General features: G+C 42.2%; 1 protein-coding gene and 1 long non-coding RNA gene across 4 annotated transcripts; one reads left to right on the top strand and one right to left on the bottom strand.

The window, feature by feature from the left end:
* Nucleotides 1-282: 282 nt before the first annotated feature.
* On the bottom strand, nucleotides 283-6,704 carry LOC148148120 (uncharacterized). Of its 2 annotated transcripts, none has more exons than XM_087994561.1 (4): nucleotides 6,407-6,704; nucleotides 4,371-4,504; nucleotides 3,426-3,503; nucleotides 283-528 (listed from the first exon to the last, which is right to left on the bottom strand). In XM_087994561.1, exons 1-4 carry the CDS (start codon nucleotides 6,549-6,551, stop codon nucleotides 439-441), a joined length of 447 nt encoding a protein of 148 aa, XP_087850687.1. In that variant the 5' UTR covers nucleotides 6,552-6,704; the 3' UTR covers nucleotides 283-438. The 2 variants fall into 2 exon arrangements, with proteins under 2 accessions (XP_087850687.1, XP_087850688.1); XM_087994562.1 differs by having other exon boundaries at nucleotides 283-438.
* A 263-nt stretch (nucleotides 6,705-6,967) lies between these two features.
* Nucleotides 6,968-15,414, top strand: LOC148148119 (uncharacterized). Of its 2 annotated transcripts, none has more exons than XR_015759443.1 (4): nucleotides 6,968-7,841; nucleotides 13,596-13,768; nucleotides 14,024-14,310; nucleotides 14,717-15,414. It is a non-coding gene; the product is annotated as an uncharacterized LOC148148119 (long non-coding RNA). The 2 variants fall into 2 exon arrangements; XR_015759442.1 differs by lacking the exon at nucleotides 6,968-7,841 and adding an exon at nucleotides 13,078-13,450.
* Nucleotides 15,415-18,682: the final 3,268 nt, after the last annotated feature.

Genomic DNA, 18,682 nt, shown 5'->3' with positions numbered 1-18,682 from the left:
TGACCTCAGTGAATATCAGTCATCACAGGTTTGAGTTCGAGGAGCATGGAAGGGAATGGTGCTTTTCTGGGGTCTCGGGTGATGGGCAATTTGGCAGGAAGGCACAATTAGTGGGAGAGGGTGAAGGAGGTCTCTATTCTTGTCTCCTATTGCTGAAAGGTCAAGCTCAATGAATAGAGAATTGTTCAAAGTGTCCCAGTGGTATATAGCATCGAAACTGATACTTTGGCCCCTCGTGTCCATGCGAACATTGTTTACGAAATGGAAGTAATTCACTTTGCCTGCAGTTTTCCCATATCATTTTATTTTAAAGACAGATGTTTTGTTGATTGGAAACGGTGAAATGTTCCTGTCAGGCTGCGTCCCATAAATATTCCATATTCGACAAAACGACTGGCAGTGAATTTGTGCAAACTTCCTTCACACTGGATGGGTTTTCTATGGACGAAACACAGGAGGAACGTCACCATTTTCAGCGATACATCCACCTATACGTCTACAGAGCAGCCAAGGACAGAAGTGCAGTTCCTGTAAGCAAATCCACAAAGGTGACATTAATGGAAGCACAACTCTCTCGTCAACCACACATAGCAAGCACCACGCTGTTTTCCTGGATGTGAACAACAATCTATTCACACCTGCCAGCACCGGGCCCATATGCCCCCAAGCCCTTCCTATTCATGTACCATGGAAATGCCTCTAAAATGATGCAATTGCACCAGCCTCCACACTTCCTCTGGCAGCTCATTCCATACACATAGCAATGCTCTGACCGTCCACCCGATCTAACCCTCTGATGACCTTATACGTCTCAATAAATCGCCTCTCAAACTGGTTCTCTCTGAGGAAAACAGCCTCAAATCCCTCAGCCTTTCCCAGTAACACCTTCCCTCCATAGCAGGCAGCATCCTGGTAAATGTCCTCTGAACCCTCTCTGTAACTTCCACATCCATCTTCTAACCAGAAGTGTAAGCAATTCTGCAATTTGCAGCCTCACCAGAGTTCTGTACACCTGGAGCATCACCTCATGGCTGTGAAACGCAGTCCCTCTCATAATAATTCTACCACACCGTATGCATTCTGAGCTACCCCCTTAACCTGGGTGACTACGCCCATGGGCAAACGTTCATGGAAACTGTGATCCCTCTACTCATCTACCCTACCAAGTATCGTACCAATAGCACAGTTACCTGCATTTGTGTTACTTCATCCTTCAGCACTATCCACAATTCTAACGATCACAAGGTCTTCCACAACTTTACTAACTCATGGGATACTATGCCCTCATTGAGGTCATTCATGAAAAAAAAGAAAATCAACTGTTGCTGCAAAGCAGATCATTGCCGTGCACACTAGTAGCTGAACTCCAGGATGAACATTTCCCATCAACCACATTCTGTGTCTCTTGCAGCTAGCCAATTTCTGATTCAAAACGCCCGATCACCCTCAAAGCCTCGCCTCCGCATTTTATGCAGTAGCCACGGTAGCGAACTTGCCAAACGCCTTTCTGAAATCCATACCCACCACATCAGTCGCCTTACCATCATCCACCTTTTCGGTCACTTGCTCAAAGAACCCAATAAGTTTGGTGAGGCACGACCTCCACTTCACAAAATCGCATTTCCTATCTCTTATCAATTTATTCATTTCTCGATGATTGTAAATAATATCTCTTACAATCCTTTCCAAGACTTTACCCACAGCCGAAATAAGGCGCACTGCTCTATAATTGCTATGGTTGTCTCTATTACCCTTCTTGAACAAGGGAACAACATTTGCAATCCTCCAATCTCCTGGCACTAATTCTACAGACAATGACGATATAAAGATCAAAGTCAAAAGCTCTGCACTCTCCTTCCTGGCTTCCCAGGGAATCCTGGGATCAATCTCTTTCGGTCCGGCGGTCATACTGGTTTTCACAATATCTAAAATTGCTAACACCTCCTCCTTGAGAACCTCAATCCCTTTTTGTCTATTAGCCTGTATCGCAGTTTCCTCCATGACAACATGTTTCCTGAGGAGACATATTCATTTAGCTCTTCGCCAATCTCCTTTGTCTCCACCCACAACTTCCTACTACTATCCTTGATTGACCCTAATCTTATTCTCGCCATTCTTTAAACCGATATACCTATAGACAACCGTACACTTTTCCTTTCTCGAATCTGCCAACGACATCTCATTTCCCCTCTCGGCTCTTCTTACTTTTCTGATTCGGAATTTCCTTACTAACATTGAACTCTCAAGCGCTGGAACTGAGCCTTCCGGTCTCATTCTAAAATAAAATTTCTCATTCCTCTGGACTACATCTTCAACTCCTTTAAAAAGCATGGCTCCCTCTCTGTACAGCTTCCTCCCTGATGTCATGTTCTTAGGTAATAACATATTTATCCTTCGATCGACTTGTCTAGTTTAATTAGAAGCCTCGCTCGATTTCATCTCCAATTTAATAAGGAAGACTAGCGATTGGTCTTTAATGATTCCCCTTCCATTTCGTGTAACACTAACTCTTCATATCCACGAGTAAAACACAGGAACAGGAGGAGACCACTCAAATCCTGGAACCTCTCTCACCTTTCAACAATATCATTTGCTGCCTCGCAGCACATGTCTGCACGTAGGCCTCCTTTAACGAGAAAAATTCTCTGATATTTCAATCTGAAAATTTATGGAGCGTCTACTGTGGTTTGTGCAAGTCGATTCTATAACATATACACACCCTTCTTTCCTGTTTGTGTGCGTGTTTGTGTGTGTGTGTGTCTGTGTTAGTGCGAGTGAGTGTGTATGTGCTGGTGCTTCTCTGTGTGTATATGTCATGCGTGAGTGTCAATGTTCGTGTGAGTGAGTGTGTGATTGAGTGTGTAAGTATGAAATTGCATGTTGGTTGGATTCAGCGTGCTTGCACGAATGAGTTGTGTATGAGTGTGTAAGAGTGAGTTGAGTGTGTCGGCGAGTGTGTGTATCTGAGTGCGCGTGAGAGAGCGTAGGTTTAAGGAGAGGATGTGAGAGCGCGCGTATGTGACAGAGGGGATGTGTATGTGCGTGTGTTTTTGTGTGTGTGTGTCGGGGAGTTGTGGCTGGGGTATTCTTTACCATAAGGGACAGCGCCAAACTCTCAGGCTCTGCCTCAGCAGGAAACTGCAATGGAATGACTGAACTTCTCGTGCACATTCTGTGACTGATACAGAGGTTGAGAAGAGCAAGTTCCTAAAAGTGAAGGAGCAGAGAGCAGTCGGAGCAATTTGGCCCACTGACTCTCTGCATTCCCTTAATTGAATTGCGAGATCACCCTCTCTCTCTCTCTCTCTCTCTCTCTCTCTCGCTCGCTGTTTTTCTGACGTACACAGAGCGGTGAAATAGGAGGACTGCAATTGCTAGCCATCAGCGTCAAATAGCGTGATGAATGACCACTCTGTGATACTCACCCCACAAAGATCGTAAGTGCCCGGAATCTTCACGGCTTTAGTGATCATCCTCATGTGCTCTTTGACAAAATCCATGCACTGTCAGAACAACATGTGGACAAGAGAGAAAAGTGTTCAGCTGATTACATGCAGATGCATTTGAATATTCGAATTGTACCAGTCTCCACCACTTCCACGAATAGTTCGCTGCACACACGCACCGCCCTTTGTATGAAAAGGTTACCCCTCTCTTCTCATTTAAGTCTTTTGCCACTCATCTTAACATTACGCTGGCTGATTTTCAGACCATCCAACTGATAGAGATGACAACGGCAATTTGCCTCATCTCTGTGCCGTATGATTTGCTACATTTCATTATGGTACCCACTCATCCTTTAAACACCAGGAAAAAAACTTCCCAACCTTCCCAGCCTCGCGTTATAACTCATACCTTCCAGTCTCGGTAACAGCCTTGTAAATCTTTCCTTGCTCCTTTTCAAAATTAATATTATCCTTCCTGCAGCAGAGTGAGCAGAATAATGCACATTTTACGAAAAGTGGTGTCACCAAACTCTCATTCAGCTCTAATATGACATCTTATCTCCTGCATTCAATGCTCTGACCGATGTAGGGATGTAGCACGAAAAATACATTTTCATCACCTTGACGACCTGTGACGTCACTTCAAGTAAATATATACCTGTACCCCTTGGTCTCTCTATTCGAAAACATTCCCCAGGCACTAGCTCAAATTGTGTAAGTCCACTCTGGGTTGTCTTGCCAACACCTCATGTCCCAACCTGTTTAGCCTTTGCTCATTATCAATCCCTCCATACAAAAGGATCATCCTGGTGTACCTTCCCTGAAATGCATTCAAGGAAACGATATATTTCCTTAGCTAAGCACATTTTCTTCCAGTTATGTTTTTTTCCCAGCACCTTCCATCTCATTCTTACTGAAACTCACCACCAAATTGGACTCATGAGGCAGCGAGTTGCAGACTTCCTGCTGCAGTGTTTCCATATCTACACCTTCCTTCCATTGCGACTGGAGCTTAAGGGAGATGTTCTCACACAGGTAACATGACATTGTGGCCCAAACTAAAATTCAGAGACATGGGAGAGATTCTGATTAAATAGGGAATGTTTCCCTGAAGACAATGAATGAACCAGTTTTCATATTTTAGTTGAGTGTGGATTTGGGGCGACTGACATTTTTTTAAAAAAAGAAATTCAGACAAAAGAGCACAAAAGTGATTCTCTCGCTGTTTATCTTCGGGAATGCGTGCAATTTCAAGACCCGAGGAGAAGATACAGTTAAATTGCTCGAGAAACTCAGCAACTCTTGAAGCAGCTGTGGAGTCAGAGAATGTACCGTCAATGTTTCGGGTCCACTGTAACCCTCTTCAGAACACATTTCATCTTGCACAGAGCAATCGAGTCATTTTACAATCATTTCCAATAACTCTTCCATAAAGACATGCATCAATGAGCGTTGGCCCTGACTGGTTAATCAGATTAACTGAATTTAGGCTGATGGAAAGAGAACTGGATTGAGAACACTGGCAACACTGGACAGCAAGGTCCTTCATAAAGATTTCAGAAGTAGTTTTCGCCTTTATCTCTCTCTCTCTCTCTCTCCCTCTCTTCCGAGCTAACTTTAAAGGTAAGCTCAGAGGTGGAAGAATTACAGATTTGCTTGTTTACTGTAGAGAAGTGAGTTGGAGGATCCAGAAGGATAGGACAATCCAGGATTGCATAGAGGTATAATATCATTCCCCTTAGTTACCATCTGAATAATGACAATGTCTTGTGGTGATTTTTCAGTATGGGACACTCAGACCAGAATGAACAGGATTCTTTGTGCCATTTGAACTGATGTGTTTCTTGTCTCTCCTGCATGAGGGCACAACTGGCCACAGGAGCTGTGGCTGCCCGGGACTCAACAGATTCTGGACTGGAAAATGCTTCCAGAGAGACTGTTCAGGTCATAATGAGAATTTGCTTTGCTGAAATGCTATTGGTAAAACCGCGCCATAAAGGGATATATTATCTCTCCCAGGAATCAGGATAGCTGTTAGGCACAGTTCTCATTAACCCTTTTTTCGAAAGAAATACAAGAGTGCTTGTCACTATTGACTGCATTGTCGACAATTTTGACAATGATTCAGATCAATGACATTTGTGTCAGTTATGAACTATTAACTCAGCTTTCTGTCTCTGCGGATGATACGAGACCAGCTGACTTTATAAAATAGTTTTGGTTGTTATTAATTCCCAACAGAGTAAAGGGAGCCCATTTGGTCCATCACATCTGCCGCAGTTTCCCTGTCACCCTGCATTTTCGGACAACACACATAATCTGCACGTCCGTGGACTGTCAGAGGAAACCAGAACACCTAATGGAACCGAAGCTGACACAGGGGAGAGTCCATGCAATCAGTTGCCGATGGTGAAATTCAAACCCTTCCTTGAAGCTGTCCTGTAACAGTACTAACTACTGTGCCGCCCTGCGTTGACGACTTTCAGAATCCACAGTATATCCACTCATGGGTACTGCAGGGCCCGGTTGTGGAGTGGATCCCACGCCCTGTCCCATTCTGACACGGCCTCCGATCACTCACTTCCTCAGCATAAGGGCAATTTTGTCGATAGCTCCGTTTAAATCGATGAGTTCCAATTAAATCTAAATCGATTTCTCTCTAACCACGCAACCGAGGAAGCTTTCTGAGCTCTCTCAGAATTTCGCATTATATGAATACAAACATCTAAGCATCTTATAGAACCGATAAATTAATGCAACTTTCCCATCGCTGTCACTGAGCAGGGAACATTTCAGATTACACTTTGAGCAGCAAAAGAGCGGTGAATTCCCATCAGCATCAGAGCAGTGGGAAGCGACAACCGCTGTTTGTCACGGCGTTTCCTAGACACCTACTCAGCGTTCCTTTTCTCTGTCAACGTACAAAAGAGGAAAATTTTTCAAAGAAGTCCGCATCTTACCTGGAGATATGCAGAAAAGGAGGAGGAGCTCAAAGAGAGCCATCGCTGTTTTCTGACTATCGAAACCACATGAACTCCTGTTTTTATACAACAGGCATTTGCCCTGAACAAAGGGTTCATTGTCCAATGACTGAATAGCGAGCATAGCAAAGCAGGTGAGGCGCCCAATAGGAGCGCTGCTTTTTGTCCAAGACAACCGTCCCTGACACCGACAGATTCATCTACGTTTGTCCGAGTTGAACATTGAGCCACAATTCCTTATTGCCTAGAAAGTAAGATCATAAATTCTCGAAGAAAGAGAGAGTGAAGCAGAGTTCCCGTTTGGATATGGTGTACATTTCCCTCAAGGGGCGTGCCGTGTGCCAAAAAAAGACCAGTCAACGATACCATCCAGGAAGTCGCTTGCAGATCTGAAGACAGGGAGGTGACTGATCCCGAGAACTGGCTGTTCCGACTATCAGTGACTGGCAATAACTTGGGTTTGGAGAGTTGGCACATTGAAGGAAACACCATGCACCCATCTTCATTTCGCATACGTAATCATTGGGGTGGAGGGGCGGTGTGTTGGTCATTCAACCAGACATATACATGGACTGTTTAGCTAGAATGGCAGTGTGCACATTGTTAGCAAACCTGGTAAGAATGGCCGTGAAAAAGCAAAAGGACAGGATTTCAGAGGAAACTGGACATTTTGCTCTATAAAATGCTGGAAGCAGCTCTGAAGGGTTCCACTTTATAAATCCCTGGTTTTAATGCGGTCCGTGATTAACAATGCCAAATGATAATGTGAGTTTAGCAGTTCACTGCTGTTTATTCAGTGTCAGTCCAATGATCTGGAGACATCGAGGCCATTACCTTTGGTTTCAGTCTAGCTGAAGCTGAAACAACGGGAATCGTTGCCTGCAAGTCTGTTTCTGAGTGAGGCTGCTTGCTGGAGCAGTACAGCTGGCTTTGGCTTCGGTGGTTCGGATCTGCCTATGGACATAAGCAATGCAACAGCGCTCAACGTGCATGGCCTAGTAAGACACGGCGGGATTAAACCACTCTCACTCAGCGTTATGTCATTCGCATGAGTAACAGCAAATTGAGCAAATTGTCGATCAGAATTGCGAACAGATGTTTCGATGATCCCTATCCATTTGCAATGTCGTCTGTTTGCAAAATTTTATTCAGCAAGTGAATTACGTTTCTAACCAGCAATGAGATCCAGAGGACAAGTTGAAAATATTCATGGGAAATGCTACTGCGTGAATTCACGTTGACAACGACAACATCAAATTCGTTCAAATCTCCCCCACCCCCACAGCCCCTCAGTCTGTTGGAAAAGTTACCATTTTGTTTCCCATGTGGAATGGACAAACTTGTATTCGTCCTGAAAAGTGCTAGTGTCTTGACAATGTATCTCCGAAAGTCATTGAGAGCAGATTTTGTAAAGGTAAGATTTAAGATGACAGAGCGTCGTCCAAACTCAGGATGACTTTGGAACTAGCAAATCTGTGTCAGAAACAAGATTCTATTTTAAGTCATGCTTGGCCAATTTTTAAACTTTTGGATCTAATGTGTTCAGTTTTCCAAATATTGGCTGGATGGCTGAAATGCTTACTCCAAATCAATGACTGTTATTGTGAGCCAATGTTTCAGTCACACTTTTGTTTTACTTTTCTGTGCATTGAAATTACTCCATAGACGCCGGCATCCCATTACCCAGGCAAGGTTTAGGACAAGTGCGTAACACTTGACATAAGTTCGGCTTCGTCAGAGACAGTCTCTTAGAGAGGAAAGAACCTCCCACACTTTAATTTTATCTGTCAGTCAATAATCCCTGGCTGATTCATATTAAATAATATTCTATGAAGTTCACCTGTCTGATCTAGTTTTAATCCCTACAAAACAATTACCATTAGCAATTCAAACGTATAAATGCCTCATCAGCACCACACGTGGACAAAAATCCTAATTCAGTTGCATTGATTGTCTCACTTGCAGTTGTACCACCAGAAAGAGCAACTCAACTTTTAACTAGAACAAACAGAAAGACGGAGAGAGAGGGAGAGAGATGAGGGAGAGAGTTGCAGACAAAGAGAGAGAATTGGAGAGAGAGAGAGAGAGAGACTTGTAGCTTTCACAACCACAAAAGCTACAGAAAGCTGAAACTAAAACTGTGATTTTGTGGGATACCTCACAATCTGGCTTCTTCTCTTGCATCAAATTAAATACAAGGGCTCATAAACGTTTTGCTTTGAAGGCTTCAGGTAGAACACTCGCCAATTCTGTCTCAACGTCCACTAATTTCAAAAACAAAATAGAGCATAAAATGCACCTGTCAAAGCCATAGCATCTCCCAATTCAGCGATGGTTAAGGAACAGAATTTTGTTTTGGCAAATGAGATTGACGAAGGCTTAGTGCGGATCTGACGATGATGTTCTGAAATATCTACTGTCCTTGCTCTTGTAGACAATAGAGAGTGAGTTTGGAAGGCGCTGTCTGAACAACATTGATTATTCTCTCAACTATTTCCGGCTGCGATTTGTGCACAGGCTTTCGAGGAAGAGGAAGTTTAAGTGTTGCCAAAGAAGACATGTACTTAGCCCGGGATGTTATGAGACTTCTTGAGACTTATTGAGGAAGCTTTCTACCGAGTAAGCTTTGCTTATTATTATTTGCAGATAGTTGGATTCCCTCCTCGGGCGACTGTCTATGTGGAGATTGCACATTCCCTCCGTGTCTGCTGGAGTTTCCTCTGAGTGCTCCAGTTCCTTCCACAATCCAAAGATGTGGTGGTCAAGTGATTTGGCCATGCTAAATTGTCCATCGTGTTAGATGCGTTAGTCAGGTGTAATTATTGGTACAGGAATGAGTCCTGGCGGGTTTCACTTTGGACGATCGGTGTGGACTTGTTGGACCGAAAGTCCTGTTTCCATGCTGTCGGGAATCTAATCTAATAACTGTGTACTGGTTCTCTTGCGAAAATTATTTTGCCCGAATGTTGTTGCAATGTCTGCTTCAGAAACAGTGGCTAAACAGCATTGAGATCCTTGAATTGTTTCCTTTTGTTGAAGTAAACAAAAGCAGCATATATGGGTGGACTCATTCTCACCGGGAAACAGGTTTTTAGTTTTCGCATCATTTTAAGTTGGGGTGGGATTTGGAAAGAGATTGAAGCTCATAGACACAGATCTGCCCCTTTTGCTGAAAAAAAACTGGCGTACTCTGTCTGCCGCTCCAGCGTTTTTCTTTTTATTATTTTTCCTTTCTTCATGACTGAAGATAGCAGGTTAAAATGAAGAATCTGTGTTTATGGGAGAAAAAACCCCAGCAAATACTGGAAAAAAAGCCAGCAGGGTTGGCAGCATCTCGAGACAGTAACCCGAGTTAACGTTGCGTCTCCAGTCACACTTCTTCGGAAATCATGGGTTTTGGTGGTGCTGCTACATTTTAACAGTTGAGGATTAATAGTTGAACAAAGTATACGTTTGGTCAACCATTTAATAGAGTGGAAGTGATGCCAATTTTGCATTCTTTGCGGTGTGTTAACTTTTTTTTTAAAGAAGAAAGTGTGTTTTGCTTAAAGCCTAGGAGCTTGAAGAAATTAATCACATCTGGAACACTGCACTTTTTGCATGCCTTTAAAACAATAAAGTTTACGATCTGGGGTTTCGTCTTGAAAAGTTGTGAACGGCGCTTGTCCAGTTCGGAACAATTCCCACAGCTGTCACTGGACTAGATTCTGAAGTTTCAATGTCATCAAACGTGCATCAGACAAAATCAGAACGAGAAATTCCAGGAAGACAATGGAATCGGTCTCACTCCGAAACTATCTATCACTGTATTCTAACAGATGAAAGGCTTAACAGACAATCAATGTTTCAACGTATAATTTCAGTCACATCACACTGCAAATTTTTGGCATAAATTCTTTGTTACGATCGAGCCCTCCACAATCACCTGATGAAGAAGCGTCGCTCTGAATGCTAGTTGGTTTCCAATTAAACCTGTTGGACTATAACCTGGTGCTGTGTGACTTTTAACTTTGTACACCCCAGTCCAACACCGGCACCTCCAAATCGGTCTCACTCTGTGAGTGACTTCTCTACATTTGGCAAATACAACAGTAACATGTTAAATGAAATACACAAGGTGTGCACTGTCTGTAAAATATACAAAATAAACAAAATCTTTTCGAGAAACTCGGCAATTCTGGCTGCATCTGTGAAAAAAAATCAGAGGTAACCTATCGAGTCCAGTAACCCTTCATCAGTAACGTCATTGAGATAAGTGAAGGCCATGAAGCAACCCTTCATTGTTGAGGGATCACTCCTTAATGAATTCCGCGATGTGCGTTTGGTCAGAAGTGTTGACATCAATTTGTGATTTTATTTCTTGAGCAGTTATAACATATTTTTGAAAACGGTATCATAGCAGCTGATGTAAGGTTTTTGCTCAAGTGAGTTCAACGAATATCAATGATGAGATGCACAACCATGTTAGTGAGGATGTATTTCAACTGTATTCTAGGACCCACTTGAATGGGTCAGTTCAGAGGATCTTGTTGAACTATCAATTCCAGACTAATTAAAACAGCTTCTTATCTAAGAAATGGAAGAAGCAGTAATTGATGAGTTAGAGCGAAGTCACTAGCCGATTCTAGCAGCTGTTCAGATCCCTGGTTATCTCCTTTGTAATTTGCTGATGTTGAACATCAATGTGAGCTCTGTATGTTCTTAATACAGTTCAAATTGATTTATTTCAGAACATCTTGTTGCGTTTCAAAATTGAGCAAAGTGAGTTAGTCTGTGCACAGTGTTACACTGCTTTAGATTGCGTTGTATTTGCAACGAGTTTGCTTTGTTAATTTCTAGCATTCAGTCCTACTTTAACAAAACGGGGCATGTATATTTAAACAGTGTGGTGTTTTCGTTCTCTCAGGGGTAGTTGTGAGTCTGCAGAATTCTGGGCATCAAAGGTTAATGAATGATATTTTTAATGAAAAGAAGTCATGACGGCAGAGCTAGTTCCTTGATGACCAATGAAGTGAAAGAAAAGCAGGGATATTCAGAAATATTCATGCATGTCGAAATGAGGATGAAGGTGAGTGAAATTATCTATTAGCAATGCAGGCTCTAAGGGATAAATGAGCAACTTATGTATTTTTAATTGTATCTTCAAAGGGTTAACGAATTGTCATTTTCCTTGAGAGTTGTTGTTGAGAAAAGGACTTCTGGCCAAGAGATGGGAGTGGACAGTCATCAATTTTTCCCAGGTTTTACTTGTGAGCCTGGTGATCAGAATACGTATAACCAAATACCTTTCTTGTGGAGGCCGGCCGTTCAGTCCATGGAATCCACACCAATCTTCCAAAGAATGTCCAATCCAGCTACCCAAAAGCAGCTGTGTTAACCATTGAGTCACTGTGCCAAGAAAAACCGTTTGATATAAATCTTTTCAGGAGGAAAACTCTGTTTTCCAGTCCCTATAATACGTAGAGGAAGCTGGAAATTGTCTCACCCAATTCTGAGGTTTATGTTTATTCGGATTTTACAATATTGACTATCAGTCTGATGTTGTAAAATATTGTGCATAACCGAGCCTAAAACAGATGGTAGTAAGATTTTAAATAAGGGGAGACAAAGATCAGAGATTATTGTAATTTAGAAAGCGAATAACATCGAGCACATGCAGGCACAGAAATTGATCAGGAAGAAGTCAGTACAGGTATGGATGTGGGTAGAGCGAGCATGATCGTTAACAGATTAGGTTAGATCAAAGGATGAAGAGATCACACAGACCGAGTGAAGAAACACACAGGAGGAAGCAACTGCTGGTTTGAGAGGAGACTGTGTTTTGCAGAGTTGAGTAGGAGACGCAAAATGGCAATTGGGAGTGCCTGAGAGAGAGTGACAGCAAGGGGTGGAGAATAAATTAGAGCGATAGAAAGAGATGAAATGGTATTGAGATGGATGGGAGAAGCTGTGAAACTAACAAACCGTGCACAATAATTCACGGGAGAAGCTGATTTTTTATTCTTGACAGAATTCTGTCTTATTGAGCAATATTGCAAATTGGCCACACTTGATGCAACTATGTTAGTTTCAGTATAACAGTTTCTTCCATAAACCTGTTACCATTCCGAAATTCTAAACCGCATTTGAGTCCAATGTTGGATCAATATCTTCATAACCCAGTATTTTGTAACTGAACATAAAAAAAGCCTTTCTGACAGAAATTGCAAAAGCACAAGTCTGATGGTCTGGAATTTAATTTAGTTGCATAAAAATCGGCCGTGTGGAATTATTAAACTTAGTTTTCACCCTTCGCTTACCTGTCACTAACTTCAAAGGCCAGAGGGATTAATAATTGATATGGCTCTTGAACCATTTACTGTTAGGTTTGTTAAAGAAGCACGGCTGCAGTGGAATCCTTCACAGATTGCTGACAGTGTGGAAACAGGCCATATAGCCAAAATGACCACAACGACCCTCCGAAGAGTAACCAGTTCCCTGTTCTATTGCTTCAGATTTACTCCTGACTTTTGAACCTTACCTACATAACCTTGAACACGATGTGCAATGTTTCATCTCCAATTCACCTTACCTGCATATATTTGGATTAAAGACAAAAACCGGAGCTCCCGGAGGAAACTCACACACACACGGGGAAGATTCTTTTTCTCTTTTTTTTTAAAAATGGAATCCCTATACTGTGGAAACAGGCCACTTGGCCCCACAAGTCCACACTGAACCTTCGAAGAGTATCCCATTCAGATCCATACCCCGACCCGATTACTCTGCATTTTGCCTGACGATTGTACCTAAATTACACATCCCTGAACACAATGGACAATTTCGCTTGGTCAATTCACCTGATGTGCACGTGTTCTGAATATTGGAGAAAACTTACTCACACATGGGAAGAACGTGCAAACTCCACACAAGCTGTCGTCCGAGGCTGCAACTGAACTTGGTTGTCTCGCGCTGTGAGGAAGCAGTGCGAACAACTTTGACACAAGGCCACTGAGCTAAAATTGCATTGAACTCTAAGCAAATGTAAGGAATTCTGGTAAAAGCTCAGATATCGTAATCTCAGCATAACTATATGTATATAGATTCTGATCCAATCATAGTCGATAAATTTGAATTTAATGATTAAATAAACTCGCATCATGACAAGTTTTCTCCCTGTTTCGTTTAGTGGAGGAAATCAGTCGGCCGACGTGTGACATCAGAAGAGACAAAAAAAACTGCAGATGGTGAAATCCAAGGCAGACAAGCAGGAGGCTTGGAAAACAAGGGAAGTCTGGCAGCATCAGGAGGTGAAGATGTCAAAGTTTCGGGTGTGACCTTCCTTCAGTCCTGGAGATGGGTGTAAGTGGATTCATAGATGAAGCAGGGTCGTGGTTGAGGATCGCAGTGTTGTGTGTTCGGGACACGTGAAATCAAATAGAGGGTACGGCCTGGTTGGTTGATGGGAACAATGCATTCGTTTTGTTCCTGGAAAAAATGCTTGGTTAGTGGAATGGAAGAGGGGGACAGGGGAGGGGCTGGAATGGTGCTGGGGGATAGGAAATGAAGGTATTTAAGATTTGAGAACTCAATGCAGTCTATATTCTCTGCACGCAGAGAATGAGGTGCCGTTTCCCACAACCTGCAGTCAGATACGCTGTGGCAAAGAAGAGGCGAAGGATGGACATGCTGGAAAACGAATTACAACAGTCAACGACTAGGAGGTCAGGCCGGCTCCTGCAGGCCAGGCTGAGATGCTTAGTGAAACGTGGCCCCAGTTTACTCTTGCTCTCGCTGAAGACGAGTAGACCTAATCCGAACCACTGGATACAGTCAACTAGTTTGGAGAGCAGAAGGTGAACATCAGTTCTACCTGGAAAGACAGTTTGGGACCCGGGATGGAGGTGAGTGAGTGGTAGTGTGCCAATAGTATTTCCATGCCTTAAGTCGTATGGGAATGTGCATTTGGGTTCGGGAGCGTTTACGGGGCAATGTCACCAAACATTTGGGGACTGGAACGAGACTTGATGTACTCATGAGGGGTAGGGGGTGGGGAGAGCAACGTATTCTTGGTGTTGTGGTTCAATTAGAGTTGTTAGAAATGTTTAAGGATTATTGGTTGAATGTACAGACTGGTCAGCCGTTGTCTGAACGCAAGGGTGAACTTATCTTAATTTGTGTAAAGGGGTTTTGAGAGCAGCGCAGTGGGGAATGGAGGAGGTGCGCTCGAGGGCTCTCTGAATTTCACTTTGATCAAAATGGGTGGACATATATGATGCTTGATAGTGGAATGTCTCTTCATCCAAGCAGATGCAGTATCAGCTGAAGTATTGCGTGAATGCAGTGGACTACCTGCCTGTTGTTGGCAGGGAAAGGGTGTCGTTCGTCTCGAGATGAGAGTCTGTGGGTTTTCTCGCACTCATCCGCCTGGAGATTGCACCCGAGATAGAAATGGAGATGTCAAGACAGGGGAGGTTGATGTCTGGAATGGACCAAGTGTCACTCCTGCAATGTGCCTCATTGTTAACTGCCCTGGAGCGGTTGCGGTGTGTGATAAAATACTGACATAGTATGCTATTAAATGCATGAACTATTAATAGAACACTTCCATTCTTGCTTCAATTATTCCAAACTACCTTATTCTGTCAAGCTGTCGTCACTTGAGTTTCATAACCGTTGCTCTCTGGAGAAACCCAACGTTATTTTCAAAGTTAGAAATCACACAACGCCAAGCTTTAGCTCGACAGGTCTAATTATTAGATGACCTTTTCCTATTCATGTATAATTATCCATATCATGATTAGAATAACTTCTGCATTTTTCTTTATAGAGAACATTGACAAAATATAATTTCATTCCCGCCTTCAATTTTTCAATATTAACATACTAAAAGTTTTATGATGTACTTTCTACAGTGATGAAAGTCACTGTACTGGATTGAAAAATATTTTTATTTAAGACTCTGTTTATGACTCTGTCAGTTTATGTTTTGATGACTGTTATGTCCCTTGGCATCTGTTACTACATGTTTGAGATCTTGTCTTTTCTGTCTGAGCTTGTGATCCTTCTCTGTCTTTCTTCCTAAATCCACGCTTCAATATTCATGGCTCACAATTACGGGAAGAAGAAATGGGGAAGTCTGGGGTAAGTGGTGTTTCGTCAGCACCAAGGATATTTTTTGCCATTTTTCATTTTCTATCTGTAATGCTTTGGCATTTTTTTCAGATTAACCCTTTTGTGCTCTGGCATCATGTTGGATGATCCTTATCTACTCACATAAATCTGTTCTAACATTGTTTAGGCTGCTAAGAGACTTTAGAAATGGAAGCCCCAATCCCTTAAAATTACATAATCATGGTTTAAAATTAAGTGTAATCTTTTTAATACAGGGAAAGAATAACTGTTTGAGATAAATATTTTAAATATAAAAACAAGGATTAAGGTGGAAGTCATCATTCTGTTGACAGTTATATATTGTACAATAGCTCGAGTGTCAAGGAACAATTTTTGAAATCTCAGCATTTGGGAACTTTTGGGCAAAGCTTCGAATGGGCCTTTTTGATCTTATGAAGAAGGAAGTGTTCTTTGAGTGCTCCGGTTTCCTCCCACAGTCAAAAATAATGTGCAGGTTGGGTGAATTGGCCATGCTAAATTGCCCGTAGTGTTCGGTGAAGGGGTAAATGTAGGGTAATGGGTACGGGTGGGTTGCTCTTTGGAGGGTCGGTGTTGGACTTGTTGGGCCGAAGGGCCTGCTTCCACATTGTAAGTAATCTAATCTAACCTAACAGGTCTGTTTGGAAACACGAGCTTTAGAAGCGCTGCTACTTCATCAGCTAGTTGTGGAGTTCCAAACGTCTTAGAAAATATTAATTCAATTTCCACATTTCTCATACATTCTGCCTGAGCAGAGCACAGTCTCTCATTCTGCTTAACATGTCGAAATGAATCTTTTGCCGTCACACTTCACCAGCTTTCAAACTGGTGCCAGATCCGAACTTATACCATTGGATACTCTAATTGACAAAACACTTTGCCAGTTGCATACTTCACTGCACTTTACTTCAGCCATCAAGTGGATCCCATGCATTGTTTTATTAAATTAGTGTATTGAGTAAATAAATAATAAGCTTTTTTAAAAATCAATGTTAATTGTACAGAAATAGAGAGAGATAATATCATTCTCCACCATAGAAATGCCGGAAAACGATTAAAACCTCATCCTAGAAATGTTAATTGCGACTTGGACTCTGTTTACGATCCAAGTATATTTTGTCTCATTCGATTAACCTCAGTTTAAACTTGATCATGTCCCACTGAAAGTGTGCTCTGATGCTGTCGGATAACTTTATTTACAAAACATTTCATCCCTTCCTGACTTCACTGCACCTGACTTCGGCCATTCACATGGATCTCGTGCTTTTCTTTCTCAATTACGGTATTGAGTAAATCAATGAGAAGTGATTTCCCATTTCTAGCAAAGGAAATTGAACAGAAGTATAGAGCAAAATTTGGTTTCCTTATTGAAAATGTACAGGAAACGGTAAAAAATCCGTCTAGACATGTTAATTGCGTCGTTGCCTTTGTATCTGATAAGAAAGCTCTGAGATTATTCTTTCGTCTCCTTTCGTTAAATGCATTTCATTTGTCATCCTCTCCCCCGCAGCAACTGTTCTTTCTTCAAAAGCATTCTTTACAATCGCATGGTCGTTCTCACCGGAGTTATATGGTGGTGGATAGCTGCAAATTGTTTCCAAAATTCGTGCCGGCTGATCACACGTGTTGGTTCTCTCATGGCCACTTTGAAATTTGCAGCCAGCGATGTTTCACTGGCTCACTGTAGTTTTCCCCTCTGATTTATTTTTCTGGCCATTTGTGTTGAAAAGCATAAAACAATGCACTACACTGAAAAACAAAACACCGACTTTGGTTCTAACAGCAGTGACCGTACTGGGCTGTTTATAACCTCATCATCGAGGCTTTATACAGGAAGCTCGATTTATGATTGGTATTGGTCCATGGAAATGCGGGTTTGAAACTCAGCTTTGTTGCTTACGCGTCATGGACCGCATTTATCATGTTTCATTTCTCCCGTCTGTTCTTGTTTTGCTGCTCAACATTCTGACAGTCGCAATGTCGTGATTCCTAGAGAGTGACATGGACTCCAGGACTGCACCATTGGAGAGGAAGGAGATCCATTATTTTACTCTTTAGTATATCTGACACTTTCATGGTTTCATTGGCTACTGGGCTTTTTTATTATATATATGTGCGAACTAAAACATTGAGTTTTATACCTCCCGTTCAGATCACCACATGACAACAGAACGCGCATCTGCCATGATACAGCTCCTCAGCATATTTGCCAATAATTTCTTTTCGAGTGTAACTCAGCATCAATTCGGAAATGAGCTCAATCACACTGTGAAATACCAAGGAGAATGGACTGCAAAATTAGTAATGGCTTCTGCCTATTTAGAGCGACTGTGGACTTGTTCCTGGCACAAATATGCTGACGACAACACTGGAACAATGTCCAGAACAGAAAAACCCTCAATGTGCAAGTGAATTTATATATCTCCTCAGTCATCAACGGTTGTATTGTCTGACTGAGTGACAAGTATGAGCCAGTGAATTCTTTGAATGGACAAGCTGTGAATTGAAACCTGCAGCGTTGGTACTGCATTTAGTGCGCCGTACATTCGGCTCTGCATTGTTTCCTTAATTCTTTTTGTTGTAGTGAATAATATGCACACTTAAACAATGACTTAAATATTTATCTCGATAAACAATAATCCCGTTCTGTCCAGTCACTTCCGGATTTATTATTTACTTATTCATATCCTCTCGTGCAGACTCAATTCCATGAGGCTGCATTTGGAGGCTGGAGAATAGCTGGATTTTGTTTAGAGAGGAGGGAAAGGGACTGATACTATCGAAAGGTTGATGTTAAGAAGATGGATGCGCTGGAAAGTTTGTCAATATATAAATCCCGTGGGGAGACGGGTTGTACCCAAGGCTTCCACGAGAAGGGATGGAAGACATGCCTGTTTTGGCCATGATCTTTTAGTCCTCTTGTGCAGTGCCAGATGATTGACGCTGACATGTGCTCTTCCGTTGTTCAAGAAGAGGAATAGGGATAAGTCTGGGAATTACGGACAAGTCACTTTTATATCGTTGGTGGGCATAATATGGGAGAGGATTCTGAGAGTTAGGATTTATGAATGTTCGTAAATAGCATTGTTTGTGTAGAAATAGTCAGCATGGTTTTGGGTGTCG

The sequence above is a fragment of the Chiloscyllium plagiosum genome, unplaced genomic scaffold (assembly GCF_037043375.1).
Source record: "Chiloscyllium plagiosum isolate Xiang-an unplaced genomic scaffold, Cpla_swu_hap1 HiC_scaffold_14, whole genome shotgun sequence".
Lineage (NCBI taxonomy): Eukaryota > Metazoa > Chordata > Chondrichthyes > Orectolobiformes > Hemiscylliidae > Chiloscyllium > Chiloscyllium plagiosum.
This window is presented reverse-complemented; position numbering and strand designations above follow the sequence as displayed.